The sequence below is a fragment of the Pygoscelis adeliae genome, unplaced genomic scaffold (genome assembly GCF_000699105.1).
Source record: "Pygoscelis adeliae isolate BGI_AS28 unplaced genomic scaffold, ASM69910v1 Scaffold393, whole genome shotgun sequence".
Lineage (NCBI taxonomy): Eukaryota > Metazoa > Chordata > Aves > Sphenisciformes > Spheniscidae > Pygoscelis > Pygoscelis adeliae.
The window spans coordinates 496,487-518,011 of NW_008824376.1; the positions used below are offsets into that span (position 1 = coordinate 496,487).

General features: G+C 39.7%; 1 protein-coding gene across 1 annotated transcript in view; it reads right to left on the reverse strand.

The window, feature by feature from the left end:
• SLC1A7 (solute carrier family 1 (glutamate transporter), member 7) overlaps positions 1-21,525 on the reverse strand; it is a 64,452-nt gene that overhangs the window by 36,845 nt on the left and 6,082 nt on the right. Inside the window, exon 3 of the mRNA XM_009320193.1 lies at positions 10,425-10,640. Coding sequence (XP_009318468.1) covers positions 10,425-10,640 — 216 coding nt within the window. The remainder of the gene's footprint in view (positions 1-10,424; positions 10,641-21,525) is intronic.

The following is a 21,525-nucleotide window of genomic DNA, read 5'->3' on the forward strand; positions in this document are numbered from 1 at the left end:
GGAGCTGTGCTGTACACTGCAACATCTCTTTCCATTTTACCAATCCTGCTTAAGAGCCCTAGGTATGATGACGGATGTGCGCTACGGGGATGTGATAGCAGAGCACAGCAGCTTTGGCCGTATAGAATCATAGAATCACAGAATGGTTTGGGTTGGAAGGGATCTTTAAAGGTCATCTAGTCTATCTTTCCATATAAGGAAGTTATAAGTTAGCAAGACTTAGTTAAATTAATGCAGTCCCTTTGTACACACTTGCATTTAATTGGAATGATTTAGCTTAAGACACTTAAGACACTGTGTAGTGATGTGGTTAGCGATGAACACTCACTACAGCATTGTAAGCAGTGCTGTATGTCTGAGTGCTGTGCTGCCATCAACAGAGCTTTTACCCTAGTAACAACAGCGCAAAACACCGGGTTATCTCTGCAAATCACCCATAAAACTGATGATTCTCTGGTTCAAATGTCAAATCTGTAGCCAAAGCAAGACACAGACAACAGCCAGCTGTGCATCGCTTTCCTATCAGATGCAGACACAACCTTCTGCCTGAGCCCCGGGGGCTTGGCTGACACAGGGGACTAACTGAAGCTGGATGGAGCTGGACCTGGGAATATAGGAGGGGGAAGCACTGGAGAGAAAAGACGGTTACTGCCTTATTGTGCCTCATAAGGGAATTCTGCTTCCAGATTGTTAAAAGCTTCATTAGTATTAAATTGTCTTTGCTTTGTGATTTGAGATGATCAGATGAAAGGTGCTACAGGAGTGCATAGTGTTAGTGTGATGATTGTGCTCTGACCTGCTGTGTGAATGTGAATTATTCTGAAAGCATAGATTCACACTGAGGATTCCTGTACAGCTCTGAATATGCATGTCACGTATGAGCTGTAGCTTTACAAAGAAATATGAATTTAATTGCTGATTATTTCCACTTTCTTCCTTAGTTTTATTGTCCTAATTAGTAGAATTAAGAACAAATTAACACTGCTCGAGAAAGGAAATATCATATGGTTAGTAGCTGGATTAAATGTTAGACAAATTTGTGGAGGATTAAAGAATTTTGTTTCTTTATCATTCTTTATCCTGCAGGAATTACAACTACCCACTTAATACTGGATGCTGGAATTCTCCCAATATTTTTTAATATATTATGCACTGTGATCCAGTCTTTGAGATTAGCCTTACCAAAGTTACACAATTTATCTAGTGAATTTATCAGGCTGACCTGAATGTGTTTGCCAGAGCTTTGGCTTATTTTTTATTTTAAGCTGGTTTACTTGGATTGAAAAAATCCAGTATTAGCCAAAATTTTGTTTTGTTAATTAAAAACATTCAAGAGAGCAATTCATGGACGAGAACCCTAATGGACTAAAAACAAATGATGAGAAGAAAGTATCAAACTGTCACCTAGAGCTGGGGGATGACTGAGAGTGTTTGTTGGTTCAGTCAGGCCTCTTCAGAAACACTTGAGAAATTCTCGCTTTAGGGGTATGTTTTGCTGCACGTTGATATTTCCAGCCATGAGCTGGATGGTTGGCAGGGATCTCCTGGGAATGTTTCAGAACAAGAGACTGAAGTGAGACTGGTAGTGGGGGATTTGACTTTTTACCATGGAACTGGGAAGAGGAGGGCTGGCGGGATCCTCATCACTGCCAGCCAGCCTGGCTGCCTCAGGGCAGCCCTCCTGCGGGTCTCTGTCCCACCAAACCTGAGCATTGGGGAATGCTAGCTAGGGTGGGAGCTTCAGTCTAGCACAAAATCCAGACACTTGCATTTGCCCAAACATATTACAAAATTAATGACAGGGTGTTGCAGCCTGTTGATCTCTCCTTGTGCTGCCCACCTATCTTCCAGGCATCCAGCCTGCAATCAGATTGGCCCCTGCAGATCTCTACTAGCTTTACTGCAATTCAGGACAAGACAAAGATCTACCCACATGGATCTGGTATCAGGATCATAAAGTGAGGCTGTCTCTCTACTCAGAACAGGAACTGTGTTTATCACTGACATATATTGAATTAAAGACACTGTCAGTAGTTACGAAGCAATAATTCAAGCTGAGCTACTCATTGCTGTCACCATCTATAAATGCTGTTGTGTTTATTCAATTAAGAGAGCTAAGCAGATAAAATACTTCTAAATTTCCAGCATTACTTTCAGATTACTTACAAGATACAGGACACAAAATAATAATGAGGGAAACTTAAGTCATCTGGGATTAATTTCTCTAGTACAAGCAACATTATCTCTAACCTCAGTGCACAATTCAGCATTCCTGGCAAAAATAATTTCACATAATAATAGGGAACTAAATACAGTGAATAACATTGAGTGAGGCTGGTGTGGGACATAGATAAATTTAGGTCTAAGACAAGGATATGATTGTAAAACAGAGACTGAGACATATGGTTTCTGGTTACATAAAAATTAAGAGCTAAATACTGTCTGCCCTGAGGAAGAACATTTTCCAGAGCATCTTCTGCTTTAGAAATTCTGCCAGACAAAGTAGGGGCGTTCAACAGAGTGAATGTGCATGAAACTTCAATATCAGCTCAGTGAACCTTCTACAGACCGTGAGCTATTGAGCCACAGCTGGCACAGCATGCCTGACCTGCATTTGCTGTGATAGCAGTATATATGCACAAGTGACCTACTAAACACCTTCTTTGACTACATCCTGCTGTGATGCACAGGCTGGTTCATTCTACTAGCTAATTTTGGAGTCCTTCCCTAATTCTGTATGGGATAAGAGGATTCAGCCATAAGGATCTATTGCGTTAGAAATGTGTATGTATGACTAAGACAACATGTGTTCTGCAATTTGATAGCCATGGAATTTGAACAAAATCCTGAAGACTTCTATCAAGTATAGACAGCACCTGGTCTAAGGAGCAACTCAGAGTGCAGCTTCCCATTTCACGTAGGACTCCCTAGCACCTTACCACTGCCGAAAGTGGGAGGTCCTCTTTCCTTCTCCATTGTCTGCCAGCAATTAACCTACCAATTAACACTATTCGCTCATTTTTGCTCCCCTAGTACTCTGCTGCTAGGAAGCTGAATTGTGTTAGGAAGCCATTTTTCAGCTCAGGCCGTGCCTTGGCACTGCCCCCAGGACATGGGAGCCCTCTTGCTCTCTTCAGAAGGTTGCTGACTCTGAGAACTACAGCAGTGATACAAATACCAGCACTGTTAAACTGTTTTACTGCTCATGCTGTTAGCCGAATTGTCCACAGAACATGAGCCTACAGCTACTGGGATAGCCCGTTTGACGGCTGCTAGATAACTTCTATTAGAAATAATAGGCCAAATTCTGGTTGCAGTTACACTACTGAATATCTGAAATACTCATTATAAGTCCTGACTACAACATCTGTTAACTCAAAGCATTCAGCTTTTGCAGATCTTTTTAATAAGAAATTAGGCCAGCTGCTCTAGCATAAGAGCAGCCACAGGTACGGCAGATGTTGTTTCCTCGACTCAGAACACCCATTCCCTGTGGGGCACGCTGTGCTCTGCAGTAGCAATCTGGTTTTGCTCTCAGACTTTGATGTTATCAGTACCTAATCCCTGCCACACCAGACAGTCTTTGGCTGCAGTCTCCCACGCTGTGGAATTAAAGCCACCAGACTGTTTTTTTTGCTACATATGCACCCTAATGATATTTTATTGGCCTATATTTGCACTGGGCATAAAACAGCTTTGGACACTCTGCTCTCAAATTTGAACTAGCATAGCTGAGCTTGCAAGAACATTGTTTTAATACCGGGTATTTGTCAGCATTCTAATACTTCAGTGTTTGAGATCTTACCCTGTCACTCTATACAGCAAGGGTACAGATAGAGTAAAAATGGAATCTGAGTAGCTTGACATGACAACTGTAAAGTTTCCAGCTTTTACAGCTGAGCACAAGAATGAACAGCACTGTGGTTCCTATTTTCTATAGGCTGAGGTTCTTCTCAGTGATATTGTCTTAGTCTCAAAAATTCGTTTGCTTTTGCTGTCCTCTGCATGATTTAATCAGCTGTGTAGACTCCTGGCTATTGTTACTGTACCACATGAGCCACAAATCCTGTCCTTAGTCATATGGGTATACATCTGAAACACCTTCCTGCTGGTGTTGGTGGGCCCCATCGGGGTTTGCACTCCTGAAATCAAGGACAAAATTTAATTCAGCAAGACTGAACAAATGACCTATCTCAGGGCCCACGGGAGGGTGCATTTTGCACATCGGTAGTCACCTCCAGTGCCTCATTTCTCAGTATCAATCTTACTACCTCCTGCTAAAAGGACCAAAGAAGGCTTCTGCAGAATTAATGAGGCATCTAAATCCTCATTATTGTGATAAAAGATACTAATAGAATGCAAAAATCACTAATCGGGTCTAAGCCATTTTGTCTTGCTTGTCTTTTTTGCACATCAGAGCAGAACCCATGTTGTGGAATCATTTTGCCAAACACGTGGACTTTTTATCTGTCCTGAGGGTGACACTGTTGCATGACCTTTTGGTTCCAGTAAGGGATCTGGAGGGTGAATCTCTTTACCCTGCTTCTTCTGAAAGAAAAGGTCCTGACACAGCCCCAATGGGGCTATGGTTTTCTGAGAAAATCGTTCTTTGGAGTGGAAGCATAAGTACTTCACATCTTTAGGAATCTTGAAAAGGCTGAATCATATCAAAGGTAGCATGACAGGCCCAACGCATTTCCACTATGGTTCCAGCAAGGCAAAGTTATTTCATAAAAAGTGTACGTTTACACTGGAAGATGTCCAGGCCAATTGTCAGGAGGATGGATGATTTATTTCCCTTTAGGGTTGAAGCTTTCCTAATGCAGTTTTAACTCCTGGCCCCCATGCACCTCCTGCTCTGTGACTAAGGCCTCCTGACCAGACAGCAGAAACTGCTTCGTAGTCCATCTCCCCTGTGTTGTTTTCATCATGGAATTATCTTTCTTCCATGTTGGTTTCCTTTTGTGCCAAATAGGAACCACACATTTAGGGGCTTCAGAGTCCTTTGTAAATACTTGAGGTTTGGGTTTCTGTGCAGCTTGAACTGCTTAAAAATTAACCAGAAGCGAACATCTGGTCACATACAGTGCAGAACAGTGCTGGCACCAGGCTGGTTTTGTGAGATAAAAGAAAACTGGCAATCTGAAATGAGTAAAAAATGGTAGTTTGCCATAAGGAACAGATAAATATTTCTATCATAGTACACAGTGGCTTTTGGCAAAAGATACATGAATGTAGGGCAAAGTTACTAAAAAAGTTCTTTCATAGTTTAAGCCCTGGATCATTTAATGCAGCCTTAAATATCTTATTGTGTGTATATACAATTCAGTCTTCAGCTCTAAACTTTTTAAAGCGTGATTTCTGGTTCTGCACAGCCTGGACTTTTTCCAAACTACAGCAGATACTGGGTTTCTCCTGCCCTATTTTCAAGAAACAGAATTTCTATAAAATAAATATAGCCCTTAGCTTGAAAAGAAGGAAAGGAAATTATTTTAAAGAGTGCCCAGGATTCCCATGAAAACATAAATCCTCTACAGTGTTTATATCCTCTTCGAACTATTAATGGTATAAACCCCCCCAGCCCTTGGTTAAGCAGGATTGAGTTTCCCGGTACCTGCTATTAAATTGGATGTAATCCTGAATATTCAGCGGTAAAATGCTCTGACTTATCCTTTCAGTAAACTTCAGAAATGTACAAATTTGTGTGTCATGGGTTAAGGCATGATTTGATCCTAACTGTATTCACTGAATTGTTTTATTTGGAGCTTTTGAACTGAATAAGCTTGTGATGTCATGCTGTCTGCTTAGACTTGAGAAAGACTAAAAATGTATGTGAACCTCGCACTTGCTGGTGCCCAGATTTGCACACGCAGTCAGCCTTATATAAAAACAGGAGGGTGAAGCCCCAGTTTGGCTGGGATTTGGTTCCTCATGTGAATGTTTATAGTGTTTGCTTGTTTGTTTTTATCTCATCAGCCAAATTTTGTTTCCCTTGGTGACAAAAGCAAGTAGCATGATTTAAGTTGCAACAAGATTTACCCTTCTAAATGAAAGGTATTTTGATAATGGCAGCAGAATGTGGTGGAAATATTAACTGTTAATGTAAACAGTGTGGTCCTGAGTCATATATCTTGTTTTACAAATGTTCATCCCCAAATTATAGGCATTTTCTATTCTGCTTGTCAGGTGAATATATGTTGCAGAATTAAACAAACCTAGTATTTTAAACTGAATGCTGTTCCTGTAAGTATGTCCCATTTTGTCCTTTTGAAGAAAATGCTCAAAGTCTGAATTATTTTAAAAAATTGATACCTTGCCTTTCTTCATTTCTTAACTCACAAGAGGCTACTAAAAATTCACTCTCATATTTTTTGGGACATAGTACACAGTTAATTTTGATAATTCACAGAGGAAAAAGAAGGTAAAGATGTGTGTTGATTCATTGAGGTGCCCCAAAAGCCACATTCCTAGAACAAGACCTCTACTAGGTCTCATACAAGCTGGGAATATTTCCTCTGGCACCACAGATTTTTCTGAACAATCCTCAGTGAGATAATTTCTTTTCCATATGTCTTGGTTCTTTAGCTGTAAGAAAGGAACATGGTCCTTGCCTACCTCACAGAAGTATTGCACATCATGAGAATAAATCTATTAAAATTCATAAAGCACCAGGTACTTCAGTGCATTAAAGAGAACAAGGTGATCCTTAGCCTGAGAATTTATAGTTTTAAATATGGAAGAAAATATACTTTCATAAGCCTTGCAGTGCTTGCACCAGAAACCTTGAATATAATTAAGGCAGATTTGTACATCTGTCTCAATGTAGTAATAAAGTGGCAGCTAAAGAGAGAAGCATCTTCAGAACAGCATCTCCTGCACAACTTCAGACTCACAGCTGCCTTCTGAATCACTTGTCCTTAGCCCGGATCCTGGCACACTGCCAATAGAGCGTGGCAAATTATGCAAGGGGAGATTCCTGCACAGGAATGAAGGTGAACTACCTAGTTAAATGGGTGTCTTCCACAGACAGCAGAAGATGCATTTGGTTTAAAGCTGGATCAGATTAGAGCAAAAATTCAGACATTTAAGGCCAAAGCAACACTAAGGATTTTAGGTATAAAGACTAATTGAATGCTGAAAACACTTCTATTATGCTGCATTCAGTGGCCCCTCTGTCCAGATTGAATCTAGGAGGTAATCAGTAGGGGCAGATTCACATCCACCGATCTTGTTCCCAATCTCTCGGGGTTCCCTTTAGAAAGGAAGTCTTTCCAGTACTGCTGTTTAGCGTGGCAAAAAATGGTTGACTTGTGGATACAATTTTTGAGGCATGAAATTCAGTATGTTGATGAGATTATGTACTTCCTGGTTGATGTGATGCTTAGAGCCATTTCAGAATTATGCAGTACAGTGTCACTGTTATGTCGTAATCAAGTCATATACATGGACTTTTTATTGCTTTTTTTTTTTACATAACAAATATACAGAGGAAGCACCATCTGCAAAATAATGCAGAATAATAATGTGATTATTGATTAACGTTGCAGGTGTTTAGGATGACCATGAGGCTCTGCAGTAGTTCTTGGTTTCACTTATTGCTAAGTCAGCACATTCTTTAATTTCTGATTAAAACCACTTCTAAAAGCAAAATCCTTACCCAAAAAGTCAAGAAATTCAATTTCTAGCAACATCCTCCCTGCCAAAAATTCCGGTCCTGACAATGTCATATATAACTTCACAAGAAATAGTAATGTATTTCATCATTTCAAAGTGGCTTCAAATATGAAATCAGTGAGGGTGAATACGTGTATCAACCATGCCAAGATTCATGCTTTTAAAATAAACCCCACAATTATGTCACACATATCATCTCTCCACTTGTACACTTAGCATTCTTCATTTGCAGAATACCAGATGTTTCCTGTGTAAACTTCTGTGCACATATGCAATTGATAAATTGAGAGGAAATTAATGAATTGAGAAGATAAGCCAATATGGGCCAAAAAAGATGGTCTCCAGCTGTGAATGGAAGTGATTTATCATTGAGCTAAAGGATCAGCTTTTCTAGCTCAAACCAGCAGATACATCATTATATTTAATCCAGACTTCCACACAGATATTTAGGAGTTTTGCAACGGACTTCAGCAGAGCCAGTATTTCACCCATAGTGTTTGCCTAGGCTGAAAGCCCATTCCCCACAGTTGTGCTATTCTTACTTATTTACTTAGTAAATGTGGTTATTTCTGTAGTGGAGGAATAAAAACCATCAGTTTGTGCACTCGGGGTAGAAAGATTGCAGCTGTGACTGCTGCTTAGCACAGGAAAAGGAGAGTGAGCTTTATTCTCTCTTTTTAAGCTTCGGTAATGAGAGTGGCTTGTTGGCCTGTCATTGTTGACACCTGTCCAAACCAGTGAAGACTTTAAGGTTTTGCAGACTAAAAGCACATGCCTGGCTGGAAACATGAATACCTGAAATAGGCATGCAAACTATTATAATTTGCTCAGGTAAATGTTTGTAGGAAGTGAAATTATAGATGATATTTGCAAATGTTTAGATCAGGACATAGTATTTTACCTGCAATGAGGCTCAGCAGCATAAAGTGTTCCCAAACCTCACCACTAAACCTGTGGTGTACAGGGACTAGCCAGACAGAGATGAAGAGATGAGATCGTAACTCAGATCTCAGGTTCCATTCATACAGACATTCGCTCGGTTTATGCAAACATAATACTATAGAACTGAATTTGGATTTTGCATGCCCAAATTACTTTTCATCTGACTCATCTCCATGAACTAGCTTACTCCGGGTCTCAAAAAGCAACTGGGCTGGTGTGAGGAAGGGGATGGGAACCCATGGTGAGGGAGACCCTTTCCAGGGACAGCTGTAAGGTCAGTTTGGATGTAACATTGCACCATATTTCCCACTATCCTTTACTTGTCTAAGACCGAGGCCTTAGAAACAGCTCAGCACGCCAGAAAGGGTTTCTAAACACTGCCACTATGAAGATAATCATTAAGATTACAGTTTTCTTAAATTCCCTTTTACTTCTTACGCTACTCTGTTGTACGAAGGGATTCAAAGCTCCAGTAACTTGCTCAGTTCCTTCCTCTTAGTGGAGGAATGATAGTCCTTTATGCAGCAGAAACAGAATAATGTGACTTAACATTATGTCACAAACACACACGCATAAATTCCACTGCACATGCATCACAGCAAAGTCACTGGGGAGATTGCCATGAAGATGGCAATGAAGTGGGCATCTTCCCATTGCAGATGAAGACGGTGGTTTTGTGGAAAGCTACGAAAGAGAGTGTGCTCAGCTGCTGCTCCATGACTAATAATTTGGCCCGTTCTCAGTAAGACATTGATACAATAAAAAAATGCGCAGCTTTCAGATGGCCTGGCTAAGTGTGACTTGGAGGAGAAAAAAAAAGATTTTTATAAGCTTTTCATCCCAGTTCCTTCTGATTTGAGGTCCTAGTAACTCTAATTAAAGTACTTGGTGTACTGATGCCCTGTCAGGGTCAGGAATTTGGGTTTTTGAAAGACAAACTGTGCAACATTTTTGATTTTAATAAGTCAAACTCCAGAGAGAACTCTTCGTGTTTTAGATACCAACTGGGCCTAGACGCCCCTGCCCAACAAGGTATGAGATCACCAGCTTGAGAAACTACCAAACAAAGGCAAAACTTGGTCTTTCTGCGTGAGCAAAATAAATCTGAGGCACATACTATGTTCAGTCAGGAAACCAATTCCACTAGCACCTGAAATGTTGAGACAAAGAGGGATATTCAGGCAAGGCTATAAAAATGCCATCAGTGCTGTAACACTGGTCTGAAAGAACAACCCTCCCTTCTGTCAAATAAAGTAAAACAAACAAGAAAAAGCCACAAAGCGAAACAAATAATGTAATAAAAATGAGGAATAAAAAGATCACAATAGTGGTCTTTCTAATTGTGTTGTTCATCTGAGAGTTGCTGTGAGCAGTTGTAACAGCACTTTTAAGAATTATTTCCCCCAAAATGTGGATTTCAGCTCTTATATTTAAGGTTTTGCCTATTACAACTGTCTGCCCTTATTTAAATTAACATTACATTTTAATACTGTCTTGGTCTTAATAATAGATTTCATGATGAGCTCCACAGGCTACATGTGATTCTGTGGGGGTAAAAAAACCAACCTACCCCAGCGTTGTTAGTACTTCTGACACATTTGGTGGCCATTCATTTAAATTTTACTAGAAACAGCCAGTATAAACATCTGATAACTTGAAAATCATCTTCTGAAATGTTTTTGATTCTTTTTCTTGATTTAAACAAAATGTTCATCCTTAGGTTCAGAACTTATCCTCAGGCCACAGTTCCTCATGTAGTTAGGTACAAAATGTTACCTTCAGAAAGCAGAAAGAATGAATGTAGTTACCGGATTAAGTCAAGGAGTGCATCTGCAGAGCTCATGATGGGCTTTCCACCCTCTTCAGTGCTCTCCTTCTGTGCTGCTCCACCAGGATGGATAATGGAGACCATAATTATTCCCACAATCACAGCCACAAATGTTGTCCACAGGTAGTAAGTGACGGTTATGATACCTAATCGACTGGAAGTCTTGGCATCCAGGGCTGCTAGCCCAGACATTAAGCTGTGAAAAGAAAACACAACACATATGGTATCTTTTGCATAACATTAATGCAACTGAAAACCTAATTTCCTAGTTATTGCCATTTACCTGCTTTTCTCAGGATTGCCTGCATATCAGTGTTTTTAGAAGCTTGCCAGTAACACTAAAGCTGTAGCCTCTGTGTCTAAAGGGATGTTTCCCAATTGCCATGTGAGATCCTGGTTACTTGAAGGAACTTGCAAGCTCAGGCTGCACACATGGGGACTGAATCCTGTCGACTGTTCCCTGAAGCTCGAGGGATAGTTTTACATAACCTACACGTGTGATGGCTCAGTTCACAGGAGCAATGGCAATAATCAGTCATACAAACTTAGGTATGAAACTCTACACATAATTTTACAGAATCATAGAATAATTCAGGTCAGAAGGGACCTCTGAAGGAAATCTGGTCAAGCTCCTTACCCTTTCCTGTGTGAAGGCAGACCATGACTTCAAAATGAAAAACACTAAGGGGCAATTTTGTCATATAGTCCATTTTTTACCTAAAAGAATAACTTTTTTTTTTTCTAAACCAATACAAAGCAGAATATATTTTTGCTTAACCGGGGGCACATTGGGGAGTAGACTGTGATTCAGCGTGCCTCCTGTTGAAGTGGAGACAGTGTACGGTGTGCAGAGGAAACTCCTTCATGGGCGGGTGTGGCTGCACAGTGGCGAGCAAAGACAATGCTATGGTCGCTTCACCCTTTTCGTTCCCCTTTAGCTCCCTGCCCACCACTGCCAGAGGATGACCAGTAGTCATACTCTTGCTTGTATAGCTTGCCTCTGCCAAGCTATACAACTCTGCCAAGTGCTGTAGCTCCCACTGACCCTCTTTTATAGGCAAATTAGACAGGGCACTGTTTGGTCCCTGAACTTGCTCCAGGCTGCTCTGACATAGATTCTGACGCTGTTTCAAAGTCACCGGCGGCTGAGATTTGAGTTTCCAGTGACACCAGTGTTGCTTGGGGCTTCTGGCTTGTGTCAGAAATAGTGTGGCCAGCAGGAGTGGGGAAGTGATCGTCCCCCTGTACTCGGCACTGGTGAGGCCGCATCTCGAATACTGTGTTCAGTTTTGGGCCCCTCACTACAAGAAAGACATTGAGGTGCTGGAGCGTGTCCAAAGAAGAGCAACGAGGCTGGTGAAGGTCTAGAGCACAAAGTCTTATGAGGGGCAGCTGAGGGAACTGGGGTTGTTTAGCCTGGAGAAGAGGAGGCTCAGGGGAGACCTCATCGTGCTCTACAACGACCTGAAAGGAGGTCGTAGTGAGGTGGGTGTCAATATCTTCTCCCAAGTAACAAGCGATAGGACAAGAGGAAATGGCCTCAAGTTGCACCAGGGGAGGTTTAGATTTGATATTAGGAAAAATTTCTTCACCAAAAGGGTTGTCAAGCATTGGAACAGGCTGCCCAGGGAAGCGGTAGAGTCACCATCCCTGGAGGTATTTAAAAGACATGTAAATGTGGCGCTTAGGGACATGGTTTAGTGGTGGACCTGGCAGTGCTAGGTTAATGGTTGGACTCGATGATCTTAAAGGTCCTTTCCAACCTAAATTATGCTATGATTCTATGATTAATTCTCTGTAAACTCTTTAAAGCATACATCTCAGAAAAACTGCAGGTGAAATAAAATACCACATTTACTATTTGGTGTGCCCCACTGTCTAGCTTTCTCATCAAAACAGAACCTTTTATCAGGCCTTTCCTCATAAATAGTCATTTACTGAGCTGCACCTCCTTGAATGAGACCTCCTTGACCTCACTCCGCTGAGTGAGGTTGTCTAGAGTCAATGCTAAAGTGCAGCTTAACCTTTATAGTAGATTTAATGAAATCAAATGGGTGGGATTTAGTGCTCAGGTTCCTGCTATCCACTAGATTAATTAAGAAAATGTATTGCTTCTCTGCATTGCCAATCTCTCATCTAGCATGGGTTTTGTTAACACTATAGGAGCAAGGGGGAACATTGGTTGCACTGTAATATGGATCATTCAGAAAATTAGCATCTTGATAATTCTCACTCTTGTAAGCATTGTTCTTCCCTCTCTTTTATCATTGTATTTGATAAAAAATCTACCTTTCTGCGTGTCTGTAAAGCACTGTGTACAAACACAGCACTATGTATTAAAAAAACAGTAGCAGCAATGATACTTAGTTCCTTGGCATTTCCCTTGGACGGGTCTATATGGAAAAGTAAACATTCTAAAACTTTTTTTTGATAAAACAGTTGAGTTAAATACATTTAGCTCAAACTAATGTGCTAGTTTTCTGTAAAACAATCTCTGTGTTGTTATTAGATTTCTAGGACTAAACTCTTCTCACAGACTGAGGTTTCACAGGCCATTGAGCCAGTTCAACAGCTCGTTGATGCCCAAAGGAGATACCTATATTGTACTAGACTTCAGCACTGTTCCACCCCACACCCTCACCTTCCCAGGAAAAAAAGGAAAAATGAAAATCAGGTTGATTTTTAAGTAGCTGGATGTTTTTCATGGTAATCATTTTCAGTGTTCCTTATAGATATATTGTGCAGGGAAACAGACACCAGTGGTATGAAGGCCTGACCGTTGACCAGCAGATCTGTAACTTGTAGGTAGGACACCATGCAGAGTGATTACTTGGAGAGGGCACTACTGAGAAGACAGACAGTACACTTCTCTTCCTGATACTGCCCTGAAGCCACCGTCAATGTGGTAAAGCCATGCTATTTCTGTTGTCCTTGATGCCGCTGCGTTGTTTGTTCTACAGAACAATGGGGAGATGAACCCTGCACATAGTGCTTGAACTGTCTTGATTGTTCACCTGAGAAGTATGTCCAGAAGTACTGAGGGACAAATATCCTAATTAAATATGTCCAGTGGTTCATGTGCCTTTGGGGGTGCTACCTCAGCCTCAAGATGTCAGGCCCTTAGGATCCAGGGGGATGTTGTGCTGCTAGAATCTAATCATACATTGGCTCTTAGGTGACAAATCCTAAGGGGGCTAATAATGAGATTGCTCTGTCTTGGGGATATTCATTAACAAGATCATCATCTGTAATGAGATTATCCTGTCACCAGATAAAGTCATGCTCAGTTCATGCTGTGATGAGAAAGTCCTCAAAAGTAATTAACTATGGAGGTGCAACAGGGGTAACTGTGGTGTGACAGAAGCATGAACAAAGGTCTAGGTTCAGACAAAGCCCTGTGCTTTTCATGGCCTGCAATGCTCAGCTTTAAGAAGGGACCAGTGGAAGCAGTTCTCCAAAGGCTGTGGAGTAACACTGGTCATGTCATTTTAAGCAATTGCTCAGAATAATTTTCAGAAAGAAATGCCTGTAACTAGTACGAGACAGTAATCACTCATTAACTATTTTTCATTTGGCTTCATACGTTTGATGTCAGAGGGAACAGGACAGAAGACATAAAGATTAAGAGACATACTGATTATCACAGTTATTGTATTGAAGTAAGTAATACACAGTTACATCACAGGAGTTCCTCACCGTTGATCTCTAGAGCTCTAACGTTCACATAATGTAGCAAAAGAATGACAAGAAAAAGTACTTTTCTTATTTCCTAGGGAATAAGGAAGTCAGGAGGAACAAGCTTCCAGATGGTTTAACTTAAGATCACTGTATCATGTTCAGGTTTTCGCTTTAAATCTAATTCTCATCAGACACTCTTGGGTACATGCAAACTTCCCCAATAGTTTCCCAAGCTTCTTCTAAGACTGAACAAAGATGTTCCCATGCCATCCATTACTAGACTCTCATGAAACACAATGGAATGAAAAACAGTGTACCTTTAACTCTTGTCAAGCCTCAGAATCTGGCTAGGCTTGGAATAACAGGACAGATATTTGATTCATAAATTAAAATCATTTGACTTACTATGTAGCTAAGTAGCTTCCACATGTATGTTTCACACGTAGCTTCCATAACATGTTTTAATGATTGCCAAATGGACAAAACAGGATTAAGACAATGAAAAACAAGCTGCAGCTTTTCTGAATAATTACAGTACATCTCACTCATTTAATCAGTCTGGCAAAAAAATTTCCACAAATGTGTAATTTCGTGTTCAGGGACCATTTCTTAGTTTGTATAGAAAAAAAAATGATGTCAAGCCTAAGGCTTCCAAAATATGTGTTAATGAATTTTGGATGAGATATTAAATCTTGTAGTGCAGGATTTAAGTGAAATCTCTGATTACTACGATTTAAGAGGTTTCTTGCACCTTGCTTTGAAACATCTGGTGCTGGATATAATAACAGACACCATAATAAACTAAGTAGCCCCATGACCTCTTTATCTCCTGCATAGATTGTTCCAATTACATGTAAAAATTATCTTCCTGTGGCTTTTCTTTCTGCTGTCTACGATAGTCTGCTTCATTTTTTTAATTCTATCTTGTTTATCCAATAAATCTTGGATGAAATTGTGTATTCTCAGAGACTACACGATTTGAAGAATAGCCTCCAAAATCATTGTATCTGCTGTGTATCTATGCAAATACCTGTCCTATGGTCCTTATATGTCTGTGGCTTTCAAGCCTCTTCAAAGTTGTGTTTTGATAATCTGAAGATCTCTACACAATGCAAACCTGATGCTCCACAATATTTTCAGGTTTACAGTCTTTCTAAGGTTTATAGTTTTATTCTTAACAAGTAAAAGATATTTGGCTTTTTTATTGGGACTTAGGAAATTCTAAATCTACTCTGCTTTGTTTTCTGGTAAATAAGTTGTTCTGATGCAGCCAAATCTGTCTTGTCTCTTCTCTGAACTATCTAGCCACATTTAAAAATGTAAAGTCAGTTACTAGGTTGTTTAAAATATTGGTAATGGTACAAACCAATGAAACTATTAAGTTGTAAGTTTCATGTCTGCTTTGAGAGAAATCTGCGTAAAACCCTGAAAACTACTATAGCAATTTTGATGTAATGAGGAAGGGAATTCTTTCAATATCTTGGAAATCTAGTCCCATGCAAACAAGTAGCTAAACCCTTATGAGAACCTCTAGGCTTGTTCTGGCTGTCACTGATAAACATCAGAGTACTTATGAAGTATTTTATTTACAAATAAAGATAGAACTTTCTATCTTCTCTGCAATTCTCTAGTTTTTTCTGTTGCTTTCTGATAAAAAGCACATTTTTGGACTTGTCTCAAGATCAAAACCTATATCCCCAGAAAGGGAAAATACAAGAAGCTGCTGTTAAGACCCCATTCTGCATGTTTATTTTGTTTTTCTCTCCACCAGAAACCATCTGGATGTTGCTTTGAGATAGATGGATTATGGATAAAGTTATCAGAAGGGATTAGTATGATTAGAAAGACATTAATCCTGTCAAGAAGTAATGGTCGAGTATTAACCACCAACAGTTGTTCCTAGAATCATGTTTGTTTTCATTCATCCCATACTCTCCCTCGTATTCTCATTTTGTAATTGCATGCCGTAGAAAAGACCTTCCTAAGCAAGTTCTCCCAGTGAGGCTGGAAAGCTCCTCTAACAGCTACATTAGAGATGATTATATTACAGCTGAGCATCATGAAAGTGAAGTGCTGGCTTCACTAATGCTGCTTGATCATGCAGGCAGGCTGTCGCTTACCTTTTTGTCAAGGTCAGTGCCTTCAACTTTCAACATGGTAATAATCTCCATTTCCATAGCACAAGCCATTTAATCATCTTAAAATGCTTTACTAAGAGAACCTACTATCATACAGGAAGCCAGTATCTCCAGTTTATAGACAAGGAAACAGAGAAATTAAGGCACTTTACTTAAAGACAAACAATTTGCAGTGAAGAAAGATATTCCTGAAGATCTCTCTGTATTGCATTGGACCATCAGACTTTTCCTCATCTGTGCCCAGCTATCTGTGCTTTCATGACAGGCTGCTTCACTTCCATGGAGGTACCATTTATGGAAGAACAATTTGCAACAAAGAAAATAAGACACTTTTCAGTAATGAGGGTAAAGAGATAAGAAGCTTTCTCTGGCTCTTTCTATAGTTTGATGCTTGATTTTGCTCTTAGTCTCTAGTGTAGTTAAAATTATATCAGCTGTGAGAAAGAGGGATCAGAATGACTTTTTCTTTCCAGGATATTCTTTTGCTTTCTTCTAACATGACAGAATACCTACAGAGCAACACACTGCCATGGCTACAATAAAGAAGCCTGCTGCTGCCATCACAGGCCAGAGTGACAGTGGTACTGGTGGGAGGACAGTAGCCCCGTCCCTGTCTCTGCTTCACCCTACATGGTCTGCCCTTACTTACAGTGATATGTTACACTTTAGTTTTTTCATCTCCAGATGTCGTATCACACTTGCACAGGAAAAAATGCCTCCTGCCCAGACATGCGCAAACAGCTGTTGGTCTGTACCTGTATACATATTATAGACAATCAAGTGGCATCTTGGTTGGAAGCTGGTGCCGCCCTACACCTCCAGTCCCATGCACCCACTTTTGAGTGATGCCAGGACCTCTCATGTGGCATGACACCATCTGTCTAAGTACACAGGAAGATAAAATCCTGCAATAATCCATGTTCACACCCTGAATTAACCTGGATCGGGTACGTGTTGTGCACTTGTAGAAGTTCAGCCCATTTGTACAGATGAAAACTCTTTCTGCGTATGTTTGCGTAGGGTCAGGCGCAATAAAATGACACCTAGGCTCTCTTTGAGTTTTACGCAGACTCAATAGTTTTGCAGACTACCAGTGTACTAACAGGCTTTTGCTGATCTGAACACAACTAAGGAACTACCATGGTCACTTGTAGTCAGTGGAATGATCCCCAATGTCATGTATTATTAAAAGTTTCATGGTATTACAGCAGCACGATTTTCAAAGGAGATGAGAAGTCTAGAATCCTCCTGAAGGTCCAAGGGGCTACTAAGGTTTGTCTCCTTTGAAAATCAAGTAATAGGAAACAACATTTTTGAAATTTAGATATCTTGATATAAATTAAAATAGTGTCTATGCTAAAAAAAAAAATCTAAATACAAAAAGTGGAAGCTATTTTACAAATAGGACTGCTGCAGCAGTTTCTGTATGGTTAGATTATCAGCCATAAATAGGACTTGAAATGTGAATTAACTTTTCAGAGAGCCTCAGTATATAGCTATTTTACTAAACACAGTGGGAGCTCAAAGGTGTCAGGCATGATGGAAAGTCTGGCTCTTGATCTTCAGACAACAGCAAATGAAAAATATGTTTGAAGATCTTGCTGTCTGCAATACACTATTTGCAGTGATTGTGTTTAATTTTACAGATAGGCTGCTGGAAAAGAAACTGAAATCTACAAAAGAAACCAAATCTACATTTCTAGTACATCATAACATGCAGCTTTTTGAGATTGTTTTTTAAATAACGCTTTATAAAATAGTTTCAGTTTTTTACCCAAAATGTTAGGATCTCCTTTTCCTTATTATGTAACACTTGTAACCGTTAATGATAAACTGACATATATAGCAAAAATCCTGCCAGGAATTCACATCATGCATTGTATTTTCTTAGTAGGAAATCTGTTTTTATGGACTCATGTAAACAAGGCAGGACTTTGTACAGCAAACAGTGAAGATCAATGTCCAACAGCTACTCCGTCACTGCTTCCTCCCAAATAGCCCAATATGCGAGGCTACTGCAATACATCTATGAATGCTGGAAGGGGTGAACAGCAACCTTTGCTCACTGACTGATAAAGGAGATCTGAGACATTGTAGTATAGCTCACACAGAATTCAGGCTGGCTTGTTGACTTCAGCTATTCTGATTAAAAAAAATATATATTCCCTAAATTCAAAGGTCAGGATGCAAACGAAAACAAGTTATCTATTAAATATGGATGTGCAGCTTCACATCTGTGGAAAGAGCCAAGAATCTTAATAATACTTGATTTTCTGTTCTGGCAATTCTTTTGAGTGTTTTTAGATTAAGAAAAGGGCAAAAGGATTTGAAACACAAATTTGGATTATAAACAAATGTCAAATTTATTCAACTGTTTATAGTTCATACATGTTTCTATCCTAAGGAAACAGAGGGAATCCAGCCAGCCCCTGAAGATTCACGTCGTTGCTGTTTTTGCAAGACACTAAGTACTTTAAAGCTCTTAGAGGACTACAGAAAACAGCTCATACCCCATGTGTAATGACTTCAGGGCTTTCCACACCCATTCACTTTGTGACCATAGATGTCTATTGCACACCACTAGATCCCTACTGACACTGCCTAAATAATTTGTACTGAGTTGGTCCAATTTTGTTGTTACAACGTGCATAACTCTTCAACATGTCATTTTTCACTGAAACAGTTTGGACCTCTATGTTGCACAAGCAAAAGACCATTAGACTCTGTATTCCTAAACACAGCTAAGAACATGGATAATGTTACAGATTATAATGTAGTGAAACTTCTGAAGATGTCTGAGGCACAGAGGAGGGATTCTTAATAAGATTTCCTAAGAAGGTAGAATGGAATTTTCCTCTACAAGCTCAGGCAATCTCAAAGCATCCTTTGGAGAACTTTTGGGGTAATCTGACATCAGTTCCGCAATATAATAGCGATATGGATAATTTAAAATAGTATAATGGCGTCGAGTAAGATTGCTCTCTGACCAGTTCTTCTTACCCTTGAGTAATCCTTCCCTTTCAGTTTCATCCAAGTACAGTTTTGCTTTTCACCCTGAAAGTAAATATATTTATGCCCTCTAGTCATCTCCTTAAAACTCACATCTCTAGACTGATTTCTCCACAATAAAGACTGTAGATTGCATGCCCTAGGAAAGGGCTAACAGCTTGTTCTCACTGGGGTGAAATGTATTTTTATTATTATTTACATTACAGCGATAAACATGACAGGTAGTTCAGAAATGGGACATCATACATGCTTTACATTATCATTCAGGTACCCCACAGATTTTTCCATACTAACCCAGCAGAAGGTTTACCCTCCTCTGTGGGGGAAGACCTGTTCCCAAGTGCCAATATTTTTCTATTGGCAAGGTAACACAGGTGAAATAGAGGGAAAAGTCCAGAGTCTAATAATGTGAAGAAAAAGCCCTGTGTTTCCAAGAGCAATTTAATTCTATGGGAAAATACAGCTGCTTTGGTACGTTATAAAACATTGTTCTGAGCAGGCTCCTCAGAGAGCTGTAGGCAGCGTTTTGCAGCTGCTCCTCAACACCTCACTAGATAATACAGCACATAAATTTGATTGCACTTGATTATGCCCCAGTTTGGCAGCTGCATAAGCATAATAACAAAGCGACTGGTATTTATGAAAGAATGACCAGAGGGAATAGTTTAACTCATACATAGCAGAAAAGTCCAAGCCAAAACTGACCAGAAGCTTCTGTAATCTATCCTTTCCCATTCAGTCTTCAGGTAAATTACGTGAATTTGTCAAGACAACATAGCAAGTATCTCTCAGTACCAGGAATGGATTAGAAGAAATAGTACTGTACATATTGTCATTCACATAACCAGTATTATTGAGTGAATTAATTTTGGCTGTCCTCTTGGTTTAAATTTAATGATAAATAAGAAAAAAGATAGATTTCATAGCCTTTTAGAGAACTGCATTTTCCTTCTGAATAGACATTATATTGACCATATCAGGCACTGATTTATAATCATGGCAGAAGATTTAGATTGCAAATTTCAGTACTGGCCTCTGAGTGTTTGGGTCAAATTTCTCATCCCTAACAAATTGTAAGCTTAAGTAGTAAAACAGACAAATAATCTCCAGTCTGTGGTCTGTTACCAGTTTCATCTACAGCTGACAGCAAGCAAAACAGCGCACAACACAATTTACCCAAGCTAATGGTCTCTCTCACAGCATGTTTTTAACCAAACCCTAAACTCCCAAAGAATATACTGTTGCTGTAAAGTTACTTAGGGTATGTCTGCAAAGACAACTGCAGACAGACATGAACTCGTTCTGCCTTCACTCTGAGCTGCCAAGGCTGGTTCGGAAGCCATATAGCCACATTAGTCCTTCACATACGAGCTTGGGCGCAGAGCCACGCTAATGCGGCTGTATGGCTTCCGGCATGGATCTGGCATCAGTCTGCCCAGTTTGGCTTGTGGGCTATGTGAGTTCACATCTGCTTGTACCCATAGCATCTCCACATCCTCCTGCAGAGTTTATACAGTTATCAACTCTTCAAATGTAACTAATGAGTCCTGATAGGCAAAATCTGGTATGGCACAGTACAGCTGAACAATGACAGAATTCCATTAAAACAGAATGAGCAATATTTTTCTTTAGTGGGCTGTTAAAATGCCAATGCATTCCCCAAATCAGAGAACTGTGAAAAAAAATGATATGAGGAAAAGGGTACTATAATGGAGTAGGTTCTAATTAAATACTAGGCTTTAACAGCATGAGTAAGAATGACCCACTCAGGAATCTGAGCAGAAGGATAAGGGATTACCAGAACTGATGGCATTACGGACAGGAACCCCCTTAAAGAAAGACAGTTCTATATTTAGCATATCGTATTTAATTCAGCAACAAAACCCCAATAGTAACAAATATTTATTACTACCCCCAAATGAGCCTCCAAATAAATATAAAATTTTATTAGCATACACTTGCTTGTATCAGGCACAACATACTTAGTGGAACGAGCTTTATAATTTAAAAAAAATACAGGTCAAATCAGTTATTTAGATTTGACTATAAAGGGAACAATCTTTCTTTAACAGATTCTGCACATGGAAAAGGATCAAATCTCTGCTAAGCATTATTTCTTAATTGTCTAGAAAACAGTTAGTGGCAAATAAATAAAAAATGTAATAATTATCCTAAGCTTAAACAAAATAAATTGCTTTTTCTAAAAGGACTATTCACTGGGGTTACAAGTCTGTTAGACAGCTGAACAGTTCATTG